This window comes from Pyxicephalus adspersus, chromosome 5 (genome assembly GCF_032062135.1).
Source record: "Pyxicephalus adspersus chromosome 5, UCB_Pads_2.0, whole genome shotgun sequence".
NCBI lineage: Eukaryota > Metazoa > Chordata > Amphibia > Anura > Pyxicephalidae > Pyxicephalus > Pyxicephalus adspersus.
Window position 1 is genome coordinate 85,998,400 of NC_092862.1, and position 20,450 is coordinate 86,018,849.

Below are 20,450 nucleotides of genomic sequence, written 5' to 3' on the forward strand. Positions count from 1 at the left end.
AGGGAAAAAGTTCAGAACTGGACCAAGTTTTTATAACCTGGCTTAATCTTCATGTAAGTGAAAGTGTGAAAATTTCTGGTGATTTATTAAAGGAACAAACCAAAGTGTTTCATGAAAAGCTGGGATTGCAACACAAGTGTTAATATTCAGAAGGTTGTTTGCATCATTTCAAGTCGCGACATGGCTTACAGTTTCGTGTGGTGTGTGGTGAAAAACATTCAGCAGACAAAGATGCGGCTAATGCATATGTGGACGAATTTGCAAGGTTAGTTAGTGATGAACATTTAAGTCCTAAACAAGTGTAAAATGCTGACGAGACTGCCTTGTTTTGTTAAAAAAAAAACTCTAACAACAGGATGCAGAATTGCCATCAGGGTTTAAACTTCAAAAGATCGTGTCACAGTAATGTGCCGCTCTAATGCTGCAGGTACTTATAGATGTAAGTTGCTTGTTATCGGGGAAAAGTTTATGTCCGAGGGCCTTCAAGAGAATGACACTGTCATTCAGACATTTAGGGAGTCCGTGGCTCTGGTCGGTGCACCCCCAAGCGGGGTCAGGAAAATGGACCCTGCTGGGGGTACACACTGGCCAGAGCCATGGACCACATCCCCAGTACAGTTTCTAGTCACGGAGGTGGGCGGGTTGTGTCCCTGGACACAACCCGCCCACTCTCTCATCGCAGACTCAGATCTACGATAGAAGAATGGGCATGGTTTGTAATCATGACGTCACTATGAGGAGGTTTCTCCCCCTTTGAGTGACACCCGGCTCCTGACTGCGCATGCGCTTGGAGCCGGGTGTCACTTAAAGGTGGAGAAACCTCCCCCATAGTGACGTCATGATTACATAACCATGCCATGGGTAATTTTAGTAGTCCTCGGGACCGAGGTTGGCGACCACTGTTTTAGACAATTGTTTGGCACATCCAAAAGCGGATCTTCTAGTGAAAGATCATGCTTTTGTTGTCTACCTCCCACTCAACTGCACATCAATAATGAAACCACAGGACAATGGCATTATACGTTCTATGAAGTATATATGTATTGATCCCTGTTTATGAGGTGCCTAGTAAGTTCAGTTAATTTAGGCACCCAATACAGAAGTTCATAAAAGAATTTAACATTAAGGATGCAGTGTATTGTGTTGCCAATGGCTGGAAGTCTGTGAAAACATCAACACTGATAAATGGATAGAATAAATTGTGGCCAAGTTTAATGATTACTTCTCATTCTAACAAAGTCAGTGAAAATAATTTGGCAGGGGTTAGGGTTACCAATGAAAAGCGGCTTATACAGGAACTTCTTGAATATGTTAAAGATGTAACTAATCCTGATGCCAAGGAGCTTTCATCAAGGATAAATGAAGATGTTGGTGATGGATAGATGTTGATGATAACGTGCTTCCAGTTCATCAATACACTGATTCAGAAATTGTGGATATTGTTAGAAGTCCAGAGAGAAATGCCTGTACAGGTAGTAATGAGGATGAAAGCATTGATCATCCTGACAGCCCATCTGCTATTTACAGTTAGGTCCAAAAATATTTAGACAGACAACTTTTTTCCTAATTTTGGTTCAGTACATTACCACAATTTTTTACACAATCACTTCAGACAGATAAAAGGCCTGGAGTTGATTTCGGGGGGGGGGGGCCCTCCTATTGCCTGCGGTTACAGCTAATTGAAGGCACCTGCTTTCAATTAACTGTGACTGCACAGTTCCCACGGTCCAGGAATCCCACAATGACATTATGATTCATAATGTCATTGTGGGATAACCTGTAAAAAATAAAAAAAACAAGTGTAAAATAAAAAACAGATACAAAATAAATAATTTAAGAAAAAATTTCTGGAAAACATTTTTTGGACAGATGAAACTAAGATCAACCTTTACCTGAATGATTGCAAGAAAAATGTATGGAGAAGGCGTGGAACAGCTCATGATCCAAAGCATACCACATAATCTGTAAAACATGGCGGTGTGATGGCCATGTTTTACAGATGGCACTGGGACACTAGTGTTTATCGATGAGGTGACACAGGACAGAAGCAGCTGAATGAATTCTGAGGTGTTCAGAGACATACTGTCTGCTCAAATCCAGCTAAATGCAGTGAAATTGATTGGGAGGCAGATGGACAATGACCAAAAACATACAGCCAAAGCAACCCAGGAGTTTAATAAAGCAAAGAAATGGAATTTTCTTGAATGGCCAAGTCAGTCACCTGAATTGAACCCAATTGAGCAAGCATTTCACTTGTTGAAGACTAAACTTCAGGCAGAAAGGCCCACACACAAACAGCAACTGAAAGCTGCTGTAGTAAAGGCCTGGCAGAGCATTAAAAAGGAGGAAACACAGCATCTGGTGATGTCCATGAGTTCAAGACTACTGGCTGTCATTGCAAGCAAAGGGTTTTCAACTAAGTATTAGAAATAAACATTTTATTTTCAGCTTTTAATTTGTCCAATTACTTTTGAGCCCCTGAATTGAAGTGATTGTGTTAAAAAAGGCTTAAGTTCCTTACATTTTTATGCGACCTTTTTGTTCAACCCACTGAATTAAAGCTGAAAGTCTGCAGTTCAACTGCATCGGAGTTGTTTCATTTACAATTAATTGTGGGTAATGTACAGAACCAAAATTAGAAAAAAGTTGTCTCTGTCCAAATATTTATGGATGCGTAGTGAAGGGAAAGGGGGAAATGGATTCTACCAAAAGGGACTCCCTAAATAATTGAAGTTAACAGTTGCCAAGCCTGAGTAAGTCTAAGTCTAAAGCACAGTGAGCGAGAAAGCAGGCTTTTACTGGCAATTCTGTTAGAAAAATAAAATTTATTCACACAATATTTGAATCCTATTTCTAACATAGATCAACTATACTACTATATGGTTTAAGTATCGTGCGATACTTTTTGGGCTTCCTCAGGGGTATGTAGCGTAGACTTTGCCTGTCTAAAAGATAGGTGTAGTACAGTAACAGAATATTTGTCATTAAATATACAGTATATCTGATATAGTTACATCGTGCAAGAAAAGTTCAAATTTCACAAAAAGAAAAAATATATATATATATATCATCTTATAGTCTGTACCTGCACATACACAAATACACATGTATATGTACAAGTACATCCCCATATATGCAATCAAAAATATATCTACACATGCAATTGTTTTGCCAAAAAAATGTAGTTACCTATTTAGGGTATACATATGACATGAGTACATCAAACGGATTTGTATGTCAATAAGTATGTTTAAACCATATAGACTTGTTCAAGAAAAAATTCCAAAACAATATGTCAATGTATCTATGCATATATATCAGGAAGAAATTTAGATGCTGTTATTCGTACTAGGGTAGTTAACCTATATTATTGGTAAACTTATGTTAAGAATTGTCAGTCAAAAGAGACGAAGGAATAAATAAATGCTTACTTATCGCATGAGTAATATGTAGCGTGTTCCAGGGTGAGATGAGGGCACCTTTATATCAGAGGGTGCCTGTAGAGGTCAAAAAATGGATGGGGAAATGTAGTATGATAAGGTTGTTAAACTGGTAGGGTAATAGGTAAGGTATGCCTGAGGAAGCCCACAGTGGCGAAACGCGTTGGGTTAATAAGACTCAATGGTTCAATATTAAAACGCTAGTGGATCTATGTATAGTGTGTGAACCCCAGTCCATGCTTTTTAATGGGCAGGGTAAAAACATTTCCATTGTCGCATAAATTGTGTATGAATCCTATGAACAATACATAATTATCTTTTAAAATCAAGGCCAAAACCCCATCTTTTCTTTCTTCTTCATTTAACTCAGTAACTCTTTAGGGGTGGCCACCTTTATGCCTGCTTATCTAGATAGAAGCTGAGGGGATCCTTTCTCATTTTTATTTACATATTCTTTAGGTTGGATGTCCTTACCTCGGGGACAACCCGTATATGTAAATAAACCCGTAAGATGTAAATAAAATATGCAAAAAAAAGTATTTTTGTAACAGTCATTTTGGAAAACACATATTCATAGCACATTTTAGTACGCCTAATATATTTATAAACCTAATTACTTACACTTAAATGTTTGTATTGTAAAATTATAGTACATTTGCAGGAAACCATATATTAGTGCAAATTGCACAGATTCTAAAAACTAGGGACTATACACTATATGATCACTATACAAAAGCGGCCAAAGTAGTTTTTCAAAGGGAAAGCTACATCTTTGAAATGACTGACTGGAGATGTTGTTCCTTCCTCACTTACCCAAAACAAAGGGTTTTAACATCTCCCAAAGTTTTTTTTAACAGATAATTAATAGCTCCTGGTCTGGGACTGCAACCTATAGCTCCATATTGTGATTTTTTTGGTAAAAAAGTTATATGCCTGCTGATTAGGTTGTGAAGCACAATTGCACATGAAACTAGACAACATCCCCAGAGGAAATGCAGGTTTAAAGTTTATTGGGGTCAAAGGACCAGAAAAAGCAGACAATTATGATTACCTTTGTGAAAGATCTTTAAAGTAGCACCTATAGGAGGGTATATATTTGTGTTGCAGTTCTACCAAAGCCACTGAAAAAAGTGGGGTAGAGAAAAAATGTTCCAAATTGACCCAGGCGTTAGCCTTTCAGTGAACATTTCAGGCTAGAAGGTGTTTAGTAGTGTTGATGTTCGAATTCGACCCGAAAATATCTGTTCGAATTCGGATAGACCCGACCCGAAAAACACGGGATTCGACTACAAAAATTTTGGGAAAAAAAGTTTAAAAAAAAAAAAATTCATCTTAAATGAATTTAATTTGTATGTGTTATTTTAACTTGTTTTTTTTTTTTTTTTTACAGGTTATCCGACAATGACATTATGAATCATAATGTCAATGTGGGATTCCCAGACCGTGGGAACTTTGCGGTTACAGCTAATTGGAAGCAGGTGCTTTCAATTAGCTGTAACCGCAGGCAATACCAGGGCAATAGAGGTTGAATGGAGATACGTATCTCCATTCATCACCTCTACTGCTCTGTGATTGGCTGAGAAATAGGAAACCCTGATGAGAGCTCAAGCATCATCAGGATTTCCCTCTCCTCAGCCAATCAGGGAGCAGAGCAGTCAGCGGAGCTTTACTATGCAGACAGCTCCGTTCCCCTGATTACTCCCGCAGCCCTAGAGGAGCTTTGACATGTATTACATATACAGAACACATGTCACAGCTCCTCTAGGGCTGCAGGAGCAATCAGGGGAGCAGAGCTGTCAGCATAGTAAAGCTCCGCTGATTGCTCTGCTCCCTGAGGTAAGGGAAAGCCTGATGACAGCAAAGGCATCATCAGGATTTCCCTTTCCTCAGCCAATCAGGGAGCAGAGCAGTTAGCAGAACTTTACTATGCTTGACAGCTCTGCTCCCCTGATCGCTCCGGCAGCCCTAGAGGAGCTGTGACATGTTCTGTATCTGTAATACATGTCACAGCTCCTCTAGGGCTGCGGGAGTGATCAGGTGAGCAGAGCTGTCAGCATGGTAAAGCTCTGCTGACTGATGATGCTTGAGCTGTCATCAGGGTTTCCTATTTCTCAGCCAATCACAGAGCACTAGAGATGAATGAGCACAAGTCTCCCCATTCATGTCTAGTGCTGAATGGCTGAGAAATGTAAAACCTCAGCTAATCACAGAGCACTAGGGGTGAATGGAGAGGCTTGTCCTCATTTAACCCCTAGTGCCCTGCAATCTCTTACTGTCAGGAGGTTTTCCAGGGCTATGCTCATTGCAACCCTGGAAATCATCCTGTCATTGGGATAACCTGTAAAAAAAAGTTTAATTACACAAACACACACACATTAATAAAATAATTTAACATTAAAACCTTGTCCTATTTTTCTTATATTTTAACCCTTTCAGGGAATGAGTAAGGGGTTTTATGTACCCCTGTACTTATTCCCCAGGATGGGACGGTGGAGATCTGGGAGTCTCCTTATTAAAGGGGGCTTCCAGAATCCAAAGTTCTGCTAAAAATGTTTATAAAAACCCCCATTGTTTTCAATGGAAGCTTTCATAAAAACTAAAAAACACTTGAAAAAGCCTCCATTGAGTTCAATGGAAGCATTTTCCCACGTTTATCCAGCGTTTTAATCTTTTAAATGTTGCAAGCAACGTTTAAGATAATGCTCAAAAACGTGCCTGAAGGAAACTTTCTGGTGTAGATTAGCCCATGGGAATGCATGGGGACTTCAAATATGGGCTTTAAAAAGCCTCAGGTTAAACGCTGGGGAAACAGTCCGTGTTGACTAAAGCTGCATACACACGTCCAATAATTATTGTTAGAAACAACTGTCGAACAACCGATGAACAACAAATTGGCCAAAAAAAAAGTGACCAAGGACACCGACGAACGAGGATTGTCATTGGAAATGAACGACCGCCATGGTGGATCTGATTGGCGGACGATCTTTCACTATCTATCGTGTGTACGGTCGTTCAGTGATCGTGCATGTTTCTGCGGTACACTTTCTCCTTTACATGTCCCTCCCTGCATCGTTCAAAAGATTGTATCTAGCGTGTGAACACTGTTGGTGGATTATATTTGAACGATCATATTGTTACAGCATGTACAGAATTGTGCACAATATGATTGTTCAAGTATATTCGTGCATAATCGTTGATCGGTCGTAATCGTTCGTTTTCTAACAATAATTATTGGAAGTGTGTACCTAGCTTTAGCGTAATATTGATGTGACAGGTGCTCTTTAATATTCATGTGAAGTACAGGGTTATGTAATAGTGTTTTGTATCTTTTTATAATGTATCTTTTTATGTATCCTTTTACAATGTATCTTTTTATAATGTATCTTTTTATGTATCCTTTTATAATGTATCTTTTTACATCTGTTTGGAGGCTGTAGAAGCTCTACACAGTGCTGAAAAAAACCCGCATTTTTCCTCCTATTGACTTTAATGGTGTTTGACTTTGACATTCGACCACCCGAGTAATTTTGCTCTATTCCAGCGAATAGCTGACGAATCGAATAGTGAGCTATTCAACCAACACTAGTGCTTAGGATGACAAACTCAGCAGTAACAATGAAAGATCAGTCATTTCAGAAATTGTAATGCATGGAGAGGGGGAATCTAGGTGATTTGTTGCCCCCAAACACTAAAACTGATGCTGCTTTTTTTAAATTACTTTAGTGCTGTGATCACTTTATAAAGTATGTTTAATATTCATGTGAAGTACAGGGTTATGTAATAGTGTTTTGTATCCTTTTATAATGTATCTTTTTATGTATCCTTTTATAATGTATAATTATTTGAATTACTTGTTGATATGCTTGGTGTTTGAGTCCATCCGAAGTTCAGCCCGAAAAGTGCGCATTCAAGCCAAACATCCCAAGCATTGCCATTATTTGCAGTTCAAATTTGGGAGAGTCAGGGCATTAGCTTTCCCATAATGCTTTGGCTCTCTCATGCTGTCCTAGAGCTCCAATTAGAGTCAGGAACAGGAGATGGCATGGACATCTATTCTCTGTCTTTGTGGATGCCTGCCCAGCCACACCTTGCAATAATTTAAAGGTGTGGGGTGGCTTATCCTCCATTACAGATATAGTGCAGTGAGACATGTACTTGTTTTTTTTTGCTGCTGCCTGATACTGTACAACAGGCGATTTGGGTACTTTTTGTTGCTGTAAAGTTTAGTTAGTAGGGATATGGTAAAATACAGTCAGAGCAGATTTTTTTTCAAACATTGAAAGGCACAAACATGTAAATCTTGCTTTTGCAGTACTCTGCTCCCCATGTCATGGTATCTTTTTACTCTTTTTTCTCTTTTCTCTTTTCTCTTTTTGTATTTGTCACTTTAAACATTAAAAAACGGCAAAAGATTCAAAAAAGGTAATTCCTGCTGTAAAACTTATATTGCAGTACTCAAACTATGTTTTTTTACTTACACAAACATGAAAAATTAAAAGCAATATATGTAAATGTATTACGGTGTGTATATATATGTATATATATGTGTGTATATATATATATATATATATATATATACACATTTGTCAGAAAATGCACCACTTCTGCAAGAAAATTGTTTCAATTACACACAAAACAAAAATATGGCCTGGACAAAATTTTTGTCACTCTCAACTTACTTACTCACTCTCAATTGGTAGCACACCCTTTGGAAGACAGGAAATGATGTTAATCACTTTCTGTAACAATCATTAGGTCTTTTGCATCTCTCTAATTAAATTTTGGACCACTCTTCCTTTGCCAGCTGCTACAGATTTTAAGGTTTCTTTCTCCCAACTGATGTTTTTAGATCTCTCCATTTCAGGGTGCATTTTGCTTTGAGTCAGTGGTGTTGATTTATCACGATAATGCGCATAAACTTGCTGCGTGAAAATTGCACCACTGGCCGCAGCGTATTACCGTGAGCCGATAATACTAAAGTCACCTGCCGGCTTACATCATTGATAAATGAACAGTAGGGTCGAGAAATTGCCAATTAGGGCGACTTCATTTTCAGCTGGGTGATTCAGGAGGATCTGTTAAGCTCTGTCAATGGTCATAGCAATCAATTAGCGCACACCTGGTCCCTGTTCTGTGCGCATCTACAGTCCATTACAGGTCAATTTGAATCTTTAGTGCTTGTTCTTTTTTAATAACTTTAGCACTTTATAATATGTCATCACACAGTTGTATGATTGTAAAAAAAATGAGACCAAGCATTTTGGATTTGTTTCAAATTTTATTCTAGTTTGGCTTTAGAGAAATCAAATATTTGGAAAAAAAAGCTTGTTGCCAAAGATGTTATAATACATGTATCAAGGAACATTTAGTGATTTCACTTGTGTGTGTGTGTATGTCAAAATACATTGAAATGTATATAAATCCATATGCAATTTCATTTTTACTATTTTAACTAGACTGGTTTGTGTGTATGTGGGGAGATTATTCAAGTAAGTTTGCTTGGATGGTATGCAATGATGTGACTTTTTGTAATCTTCATTATTGTTGGCTTCATCTGTTGCTGCAATGTTTTTGTGCCTGGTTTCTAATTATGGTTTCTGTTGTTTAGCAATTCTTCAGCAATGTTTTGTCATTCTATCCACAAATAATTAGTACAAATGTATGCATACTTTCCACTCCAAACTGGCACTCGACCCCCCTCGTTGCTTTTGTTCTATTCTCAAAGTCATATTGTCATTTGAATGTGGGAAGGCTGATTCACCAGGCAAAATTGGAAGCTCGCTTGCACATTCATATTCGCGATCCAAAATCGTAAGCCTTCGATCGATTTATTAACTAAATTTCAGGCGCAAGCGTATTCCCGCGGACGTTATCAACCGAAATCTCGCTGCTGGAGCCGCGCATCCCCGGCAGTTTGACACTGGCAAGCTTACATTAAAAGTCACTGTTCCCCAAAAAAATAAATGTTTCTAATGGCACACATCTTTCATTTAGACCTAAATAAAAATGTTTGGCCTGTTTAAATGTTTTAAACATTTATATTAGATGCAAAATACGCATATTTTTACATGACCTAATATTTTCAGGTTTAGAAAGAGTTACCTGATTTCACCTCTTTACACAGGCGCCTACCTAAATGGATCCGATGCCAGACCCTGTGATCCTCCTGGAAAGAAATTCCAGTGGGCTCTGGCGGGCAAAACTTTGCTTTTGCTAGCGAACTAGATTTTTTCCTTGCTTGCTCCTGTAGATGTGTGTGTGTGTGTATGTAAATGTATGTATATATATGTATGTGTGTATATATATATATATATATATATATATATATATATATATAGTGTGTGTTTTTATGCATCATGCATGTGCATGTTTGCACATTTAAATGTGTTTTTATGCATCATGCATGTTTGCACATTTAAATGTGTTTTAAGGCTGCTTCTCATATTCCTCAGCCTAAGAACTCACCCCCTTTAATCCTTCACATGTCCTAAACCCTTGTTTGTAACTTCTTGAAATATTGAGTATCCTACTAGCTACTACTCAACCACATTTCTTGGAGGTTGTTGCTGTTTAAAAAGCAAGTGCATCTAGGAGGCAAAAGGCGAAAAGGCCCATTCATGTCTCCCCTGAGCCACTTACATAGCAAGGAGAATTGGGTGTTAACCTGAAATTTATACCTACATTTCAAGAATCACAATTTATTAGGAAGGGTGAGGTGCATAAACTAGAAAATATAGGTTCAAGTTGGGAGACAGTTGCTCCTTGCTATGTAAATGGGCCCGGGGGGGGGGGCACTTTTTAAATAAAGGACTCCTATGTGCACTTGCTTTGGAAAAAGCATTCCCAATGTAGGATTTTCTATAGTGTTTGCAATTGGGATCCCCATATCTTCTAATGCTTGAAATCTGTTAGGCTGAGATTTTGTAGATATTTTGGGACTATTATCTATGAGTGTCCTCTGTGCTTGTACACAGAGTTGTAAGGCTGCAAGACATGCAGAATTCCCACACACAGATATCACACTGTGCCCATGATGTTGTTACACATGGCCACAGAGTGGATACATTTATCAATGTAGATTTTTATATAGAAGCCACAGCAAAGCTATGGAATGGGGGAGGGACAGCCTGTGTCCCCATCTCATTCTAGCTGCGCTGTTCTCACTGCCCAGCTCTTATCGGCAGCTGGAATCCTCTGCATGGATGACAGCTGAGAATGGAGTGTCCTCTATTGTTCTTTCAATGGATTAGAGCTACAGATGAGAGCTGGGTAGAGGTCCATACACCTAAAGTTGGCTGTTGACAACTTTGTACATGCACATATTTCAATGTGTGTATGTACAGTTTTTAAAAATCTTCATGATTCTACCCCATCCAGCTCAATCGGAGGTAGAGCATTTGAAGAGCACTAATTAGCCTCCTAGCTATCACGCAAGGCTGGAAATGATCTTTTCCTGTGTTAACAAAATAAATCCACATGTGCTGCATTATCTGACCTAATGCAACGGTGCTTACATTTTGCCCCTAGATTGTATGTATGTATGTATGTCTGGCACTTACTAATGTTTTACTAAAACCGGATAAACAGAGTTTACATCTAGGAGCACAATTATTGTTTTTACAATGGTTTAATTAGGATTAAGCTTAGTGGGGTGGCAACCGGAAGCTTCTTAGTAATAGTAATAGTATACCCATATATATCTACACACAATATTAACATACAAACAGTTTACAATTGCAACCAAACTATGTCAATTTGCATATAACATAACAGAAAATATATCAATCAGTGATCTCTTTTTTTGTTTTTAACCTCCTGGGCGTTACACTGATGTCTAGATTTCTGTAAGCGTCTAGATTTCAAAAGCGTTACACTGTTTTTCATGAAATTTTTTTTTTTACATTTTAGACCTGTAAGTTACAGAAATATGTCCGAACAAGGGTCTAGTAGATATCATGAATATAAAAAAACAGTTTGAAACACACAATCATGTAAAAAAAAATGTACTTTTAATAAAATCCTATCCTATTTTTTTTGCATAGAAATTTTTGTTTATATTGTGGGCTTGTAATTCTTAGGATTAACTCCCGGGTATTATAATTATGATTTATTTAATATAATAAAATCATAAATTATAATATAATACATAAATATAAATAATAATTTAAAACAATATTGAAATAATAGACAACAATGTAATCTAAAAGTAAAATTAAAAATGTACTTTTATTTTTATTTCATGTTGTGTGGTGTTTTTGTACTGTAAAAACCATTTAAAAGCAGATTACATTGTAATCTGCTTTTAAATTTCCCTCCCTGACACACCCCCATACATCACCAATCACATCACCCAGAAGATGACTCATCCTCCGAGTGATGTGAGGAGGGGATTTCCCTGCGTGCCTCACACAGACAGAGACAGAGACGCTGGAGGCTGCTGCTGCTGGCATCTCTTGAGAGATGCACAGCACAATGCAGGATTTCTGCATTGTGCTTGACATCTCACTGCAGATGCCAGCAGCAATAGCAAATCTTTTATTGCTGCAAGAGGAGCTGCGGACACTGGGTAAGTATTTGCTTTCAGTTGTAATCCGATTGTCATACAATTAATGACAATCGGATTGCAATATAACATTTGTTTACATTTAACCACCTGGTGAGAAAAACTCGGGGTTAACGAAAATTACAAAAGTTTTTACTCCGAACATGCTCGGGCTTAACGGCCAGGTGGTTAAGAGGTGTTTGGTTGTTGTCGAAATAACTCACATTTTGTTTCTCTTTTTCTTTAGACGATGATTCTGCGGCGATATGGCCAGCAGAGGTCGATTTTTGTAAAGCGACAAATACTGAAGAGGCTGGTAGACAGGCTGTGGACCCTTGCAGGTACGCGCCCAACTGTCCCCAAGGTCCAACATGTTTGGAGCGACCTCAAGCGGAGGAGGGCCGATTTGGTACATGAAGTGGGGGACTGCATCCTGTCTGGTAAGTTTTTCATTTTGTTTTCTCCTCTTGTTAAGGAGTGGTGTTTTAGAATTTATGTTTGTGTAAAGTAGTATCGTTTAGCCTAGAACTGTTTGTTTTTCACTTCCTATATTTTACTTCCTTAATAATTTTGGATATTTGTTTTTGTTATTACAGCCAACTCTCCATCACGCCGGCGGCTGCAAATTATACAGCGGCCACACAGGCGGCTAGCCGTCCCCCAGGATGTGGAGGAGGAGGAGGAGACATCCCCGGGGGATGTGGAGGCTTCACTGGAGGAGGAGCCAGTCAGAGGAGGATGTGCCATCCCCGGGGGGGGGAGGAGCCATCTCCAGAGGAGGAGCCTGCTGCCCAACATCAGCAGCCAGAGTCCTCCGATGAAGGAGAGGAGGCGGCCGAGGAGATTGCCTGTAAGCTAACCTTAGAATCAAGGTTGAATCAATCAATCAATTTGTAACATATGTTGCAATTCAATACATTCTCACACTACTTTCACCATTTTTGGTTACAAATAAAAAGATCTAGAAGGATTTCATGTAGCTTCCAGTTATTATTCATGCATCAAATGAAGGTTCTTTCTAGGTTGTTGGCTAGCATGAACAAAAATAGACATGAGTTGTTTAGTTGTCCATAGTTGTACTGACAAATGTTTGCTCAGAATTTTTGGACATAGGCAAAAAGTATCATTTAGAAGTTCTGCATTAATCTATTCACCTTAACTAACCTTACAAATCTACTTTAGTCCTGCCCACCAACTTTTACTTATGGTGTTCATTTTTTATCTAGAGCTACTGGAGCACCCTTGCCAGCACCTCCTTCACAGGACACAAGTTCCTCATCTGAATGTAAGTATTTCTCCATTTTGGATATTGTGAACATTCCTTTAAAACCATGAAAATAGAGTAGGAGATACTTTGTTAGGCCTAACTCCATCAAGTATCATTAGAAGTGTATGACTAGCTTCATGTCTAAGCAGCTTTTAACAGAAGACAAAGGTTAAATGTCACATATTATACTGTTACATTTGGTCAGTACTTACCTCTCATTTTTTCCACCACCGCCACCCCAACCCTGGCGAAATGGCAGACATCCTCCTGGTAAATTTATATTTTCATTTGTTTGGTTTTTACAAGGACAGTACTTTTAAAAAATGTTTGGACTAAACTTTTCTGGGTAATATGTTTGTTTAATCCTTACCCGCCAGGAAGTAGACAGGATAGCCTGTATTGGCTGCACCGGAGGATGTCTGCCATGAAGCGCCGGTTCAGGATGGCCCCTCCTCGGGGTATGCCCAGGCGGTTCCGCTTTAAAAAATATTGTTTTTTGTACACATGTTAAAAAAAAAAGTTTGGTTATATTTTTATATTTGTTGGGTTTTTCACATTTTAAGTTATTGGGGGGAGAATAAAAAAAACTAAAAGCCAGATTTTGTGAATGTTTTTTTATTTTCTTTCAAGTGCAAATTTTTAAATCTGTTTACAGCATGGCCAATCCAATTCCATCCCTTTACACAATGGTTCTTTGAACCATAAAATATAAAACATGCTCTTATCCTATACCAACCTGTTTTGCAGCTTGGCCGAGTTTGCTCCATTCCTGCATTGGTCACCTTCTTTTCTAAATATCCCGTGACCTTAAATGTAACAGAGTATGGTATGTTAGATATGTCCTCTTCAAAATATATGTAATTGTAACATCATTCAAGAATACATTTGGCATAGAATACACAGCTGAACACCTTAGTATGTCATTTTAACTAACAGAAAAGTAGTTGACCTATTAGCAAGCACTTTTATCTGATACAGACAAGTGTCAGAGAAGTGAGGTGTGCCATTTTTAGTCCCTAGACATAACTAGATTTGTGTTCATTTAGTGAACAAAGATGCAATTGTGTATTTTGGAAATAATGTTTAGCTCTTTTTACAGCAATACTTGGAGAGTATTGAGCTGAGATTTCATACTTGATTAGAATCACTTTGACAAATTTACAAACTGGAACATTCGGGGAATAGATAGCAAAACTGCATTTAGAGCATACTTGGGCCACATCAAAAGAAACTTAGATAGGTAAAGTGTCAAAGTGTGAGGGTCACTAACCTGTGGACATTGGGCAAACACAAAATAGAGAATAAGATATCTTATACAAACAAGAGTCTTCACACAGGATACCAACTCAAACCCACACTGACGATCTTATGGAGTCCTGAAAAAATTGAGTGAAGAATGACCGGAGGAATGTGAAGAATGTTCTCACCTGGCACCCGGCATCCATCTACATACTTCACTCAGACCAGGCACGGCCACGGGCCACTTCAACAGCCTGGCCACGGGTGCGGCCCACCCCAACAACCCGTCCATGAGCCACCTCCACATCCTGGCCTCCGCCATGGGACCCCCCACAGTATGGCCACGGGCCCGGTCCACATCCTGGCCTCGGCCACGGGACCTCCCCACAGCACGCTGACGGCACACCTCCACAGCACAGCTGCGGGTGCAGCCCACCTCCACAGCACGACGATTACTTGCACGCGTGTTAGGAGGTGAGCGTCAGGGGCACAGGGTGGGCAGTCAGGAGGTGGAAGTGGCCAGGCATCAGCCGTGGAACAGGATGGAGCCGGGAAGAAGGATGGCGCTGGCTGCTCTGCAGGGGATGGGGGGCCAACAGGACCTATTTGGGATTTGCCAACCCAGCCTGTGACTAATCGCCTGATTTAGCTGAAATTGTTGGCCCAGGGATTCACTTAACATGTTACAGAAATGGTCAACTCTGAACATGTAGGCACCCAAAGTGGCCAATTGTTCTTGGACCGATTCTATCAGACGATGTACGGCCGCCAGATGTTGTTGGTTAAATTCTCGGTCTTGGCGATTTTAATTGAGGTTTTCATGTAGGAGTGTAAGGACCTGTTCCAAATTATTTGAACTTGAGGCAGACATCCTTGACTCCACTACTCTATCAAAATGGCCAACCAGCCTCTGAATGAGGCTTAGAAGCTGGCTGCCCACACTGGGTTGACCCAATCCACCTGCATCCACTGGTTGCTATAAAGGGAAAAGAAAAAATTACTACAATATCACATAACTTTGTGGATCACCATAACATTATGCAGACAGCATCCTGACATTGGAACATCAACAAATGTTACACATTTATTCTGAACCCTAAACATTAAACATGGGTTGCTTACGGAAACCTCAGGTGTCTCCTCTTCTTCTTGTGGTAAATGTCCACCTAAGGGACCCTAAACAAAAGAAACACAAATGGAACACATTGGGAAAGGTTCCTTCCCCCATTACATCCCAAAAAAACACTAATGGACCAGTTCTTGCCTACCTCTACAGTGGATGCAGCCCGTGAAAACTTCAGAACCAGAAACCAGCAGACATGGATGTTCTACAAAGGCACATGATATATCACATCAAAATGAATGAATGTGGTGACAAGTCTTCACATATCAAAAGTCGCCAATATTTCGCACAGGCAAAATTATTTTTGACATATTAAGCTCACACATTCCCAAAGGGAAGCTGCACCAGAAACATCTCCCAGGAAAACGTAACAAATCTTATATATATAGATATATATATATATATATATATATATTATAGAAAGATCGAAGGTTATTACTTTTGGAAGGCTGAACACACACACAAATCAAATTACCTGTATTCTCCTCCAGGCTTCTCTGCAGTGGATCAACAACCTCCTCCTGTAGATGGTGATCTGGTAAATAAAGCACAAAAACAAATGAAATAGAGTGAGCTTGACTGTAACCCAAGTTTATTTGGATTGATCAGTTCACCACAAATCTAACCACAAAACATACCACTCCCAGAGCAAAAAATGTGTAAAATTAAACACTCATATTACAAATGAGTGTGGTTATAAACATGATTGGAGACACGTGCATGAAGGTTCATCTTACCAGGAGGAAGCCCAGTGTCATCTCGATGCAAAGTGGCATCCTCATCATCCATATCACCCCGAGCACAAAGGGCAGGAGGGGACTGATGCGTCTCGGGGTGTACTATTGTAAAAAAAATTGAAATACACACATTGTTGATGCAAGTCAAAAGAAGGTAAAAATACACTAAAGAGGTCATTTTAAAAAACATGAGCTCATATTTCACCCCAAACATAAATAGGTAAAATCACAATCCTATTTTGTTCTCAATGCTAATGATTAAACTGTTGCAATCCCACAAAATTGCAAAAGTCAATTCGCATTGGTAATTATGTAATGTAAAAAGATTGAATTTACATGGTTGCCAAGCATCGGAGTCATCCCGGTAGTCCACCCCTACCACCGTTTCTGGCTCAATGAATGGCATCGCCAATGGAATCGCCAATCTTTCGTACTCCCTGAGACGCTGCACAAGATGTTCACGATAGGTCCCACGCCTTCCGGCCCCTGTGCCCAGGGGCCTTTTGATGTGTCTGAAGATGTCACTCACACATTTTTGACACTGGGTAATGGTCCATTGTGTACTGCCCACTGCATTTACACTCCTGGCAATTTCCTCACAGAGTCCCTGCCTTACAGCATGGGAGGTCTGGGAGTGCAAGCCCCCACGGAGTCGTGGAAAATGTTGTACGTAGGACTCCATGAGGGCTGCATTTTGCTCAGGAGTGAAGCTGGTTGCCTTGGAAGCAGAATCCCTGGTCCGGCTCAAACTGGCTGGGGTGCCAGGTTAAGGGGCCAGGAGCCTAGATGTTACTTGGCCTGCTTCACAGAGCAACCTAGCTGGCCTGGGGAGCTGCCTGTTGGTCTATGGACTGAAGACCCTGGGGTGGTGGTGGTGGCAGGGCCAGCAGCAGCAGCGACGGTGGTGGTGGTGGCAGGGCCGGCAGCAGCAGAAGCGACGGTGGTAGTGGTGGCAGGGCTGGCAGCAGCAGCAGCGACGATGGTGGTGGCGGTGGTGGCAGCGGCGGTGGCCATTCTCCTTGGCTCCATGTTACTAGAAGGAAAAAAATAAAAGAGTTATGGGACAACACACCAAAAACATTTTTTTGGAGGAATAAATGAAATGGTGTATTCTTACTTTTCGTTTTTCTTGTAGCAGCCTTCTGGTTTGTGTGTTCTTTTTTGTCTTTGTAAAGTTTTGGTTTGCATGCAGAATGGCTAAGAAGCTCTGTGCAAATTTATAAGGATACACTACGTGCGCACGTTTATACGTTTAAATGTGCGCCAGGGTGTGAAATTTGGCTTGTTGTTGTCATTGAGCAGGATTTGGAAGTAGACTTGCTGTTCACCACTGCTGTTGTGGCATCAAACGCAACTCTGCTTGTTACTGCAGAAGAGGAGCAGCAACAACAACAGAGTAGCAAGCTTCAACATCGCGCCGGGTCCCGGGAGCCACGCATTTTCTTGGAGCATAGCCTCCTTGGGAATTTACGTGACCAGAATGTCAAAAGGCTTTTCCGCCTGTCTTGCCAGGTCATCCATGACCTGTACAGCTTACTGGAAGATAAAATTGCTCCAAAAACCTAGAGAAGCCAGGCAGTGCCAAGAATGACCAGGCTCTTGGCCACTCTGTATATTTTAGGAAGGGGTTCCTTTCAAACCTCCTCGGCCTTAATTTGTGGACTAAGCCAGCTTACAGTTTCCAGGGTTTTTACGAAGGTCATCAATGCCATTGTGGACCTTGTCCAACTATATATTCACTTCCCTCAAAGAGCTTAGGAGTGGAGGAAGGTGAAGGTGGATTTCTTCAGGCGAGTGGGATTTCAGAATGTATTGGCATCCATGTGGCAATTCAGGCCTCTGCAGGAAATTGCCTTTCACAACCGGAAGCGATATCATTCACTGAATGTACAAATAGTCTGTGATGCCAACAGGAGAATCATGAGTGCACGCACAGGTTTCCCAGGATCATGCCATGATGCTGCGTCAGACAGCCCTCTACCAGAAATTAATCTCTGGAGAAATGCCTGAGGGCTGGTTAATAGGTAACGTATAATGTCATTACTGTAATACAACTAACAGTAGTAAAATCCTAAAGACACCTATTATGTTGATATGTCCCTTTGCATTGTCAGAATGCCAAGCTATTACCTATATTGTATATATGTCATATTTCCTGCTTACATATAATTTAGCAAATAGTCTATAAATATTGGGAGCATGGGGGAAAAACTAACATTCATATATTCCCAGAAGCCCTAGTATAAATACTATTTTCACAGCTCACAGTACTGCAGTGTGGTAGTCAGTAGTAACAATGTCCCCTAACAACCAAAAAGCAATACATTGACCGAGGAGCACAACCTTAGCAACCTTTGTAAAAAAAACTCTAGTGTTACACTGAATTCACAGAACACTTACTATACCAAGAACTCACACGTATTATGTTTGTCTTTTTACAGCTGACAAAGGATACGGGCAGCTTCAATGGCTTATGACAGCTGTGCGTCCCCCCCGGTCTGAAGCAGAGCATAATTACAACAAGGCTCTGCATAAAAGCCGGGGGGTTGTGGAGCACACCATCGAGCTGCTAAAAGCACGGTTTCTGTGCTTGGCACGGCCCGGTGGTCAGCTCCTGTACGTACCATGGAAAGCTGCCCGATTCATCATGGCATGCTGCATACTACATAACCTGTGCCTGCACAATGGTGATACTTGGGACATTCCGGAGGAATTCAGCACATCATGTTTGGGTTACAAACCAACCTAGGAGTTGAAGTCATAGCAAGCACACTTTAATCGTTTTGGAAATGAAATAGCAGACATATTTGTTGAAGAGGTGGACCTTTATGTGACACTTTACAAAAACACATTGCCAAACTAGGGCAGAGTGCAATTAAGTTTAGATTTGAGCAAGCATTGCTTATGCAGCCAGAAAAGCATGAAAAATACAATCCAGCAGCATGTAGTTACCACTAAAGCATGATTAACCATGCTGCTTAACACATCCTAATAATGTAATCTATTTCTTTACAGGGCGATAACATCCCTCTGCTGTGCTACCAAGCCTCTGGAATGTCATATCACATCACAGACTACTGTACATTCGTGGATGATATTGCTTCCGGTTAAAGGAGAAATCCACCTTTATGTTCCTCCAAAATGGCATTGAAACTTCATAAACACCAAGGAAATTGTAGACTGGCTCAGTGCACAAATTTAGGGCGACGTGGTTTGAAAGGACTCCCTTTCTAAAATATATAGAGTCCAGGAGCCTCGTCATTCTTGGCACAGACTAGCTTCTTACCTTACAGAAAGATGTACAGGTCATGGATGACCTGGTGGGACAGGTATAAACACCTTTTGACATTCTGGTCATTGGTTTGAGGAGCAAAAAAAAAAATGAGTTTGTTGGAGCAAAAAAAAAATGAGTTTGTTGGCACAAAGCAATAAAATATGTTTAGCACTAAGTTAAATTGTCCCTGGCATTTTTCTATACAAAATTACTAATACGATTAGAATCATGTAAACACATAAATAAAGCATACTATCTGGTATGTAAGAGTGCTTGACCCTGCTTGTGAGCTTGGCAATCAATGTGGTTTGATGTTGTGCTTGGCAACCTGGAACTCCCTGTATCACCATCAGGTGTGTTAGAATGAGTATGCAACTCAGCTAGACAACTAATTGACAACCTGTTTGGACAGCAAGTGGAAGTGTGTTTGTATACAACAGTGCTAAGATCAGGCAGCACAGCACAATGACAACAAACCTATAATACTACCACAAATGAACAGAGGAGTTGTGTGGCAGCAAATCAATATGAGTGCAAATGTCAGAGTAATAAATATGTACATATTACATTCAAAAACCAATATGTGACAATGTGACTTTGAAAATGGGACAAAGGCAAACGGGGTTCAAGTAGCAGTTTGGAGTGGAAACCATGCAGACATTTGTACTGAATATTAATTTAAAAAAATGACAAAACATTGCAGAAGATTTGCTAAACAACAGAAACCAAGAAACAATTACAAACCAAGCTCAAAAACATTGCCGCTAAAGATGAAACTAACAATAATGAGGATTACAAAGTCACATCAATGCTTACCCTCCAAGCAAA

At 40.0% G+C, this 20,450-nt stretch overlaps 1 protein-coding gene across 5 annotated transcripts in view; it reads right to left on the reverse strand.

Annotated features, from left to right (window-relative positions):
- The window catches only part of MSANTD3 (Myb/SANT DNA binding domain containing 3), a 160,805-nt gene that overhangs the window by 27,436 nt on the left and 112,919 nt on the right, over nt 1–20,450 (reverse strand). Inside the window, exons 5-9 of one of the 5 annotated variants that reach the window (XM_072412013.1) lie at nt 16,349–16,450; nt 16,087–16,146; nt 15,757–15,816; nt 15,611–15,664; nt 13,986–14,055 (exon numbers count right to left, since the gene is read on the reverse strand). The exons of 3 other annotated variants lie outside the window; for them this stretch is intronic. In XM_072412013.1, the coding sequence (XP_072268114.1) occupies nt 15,618–15,664; nt 15,757–15,816; nt 16,087–16,146; nt 16,349–16,450 (269 nt within the window). In that variant the 3' untranslated portion in view covers nt 13,986–14,055; nt 15,611–15,617. The remainder of the gene's footprint in view (nt 1–13,985; nt 14,056–15,610; nt 15,665–15,756; nt 15,817–16,086; nt 16,147–16,348; nt 16,451–20,450) is intronic. One more of the 5 variants, XM_072412014.1, reaches the window with a different exon arrangement.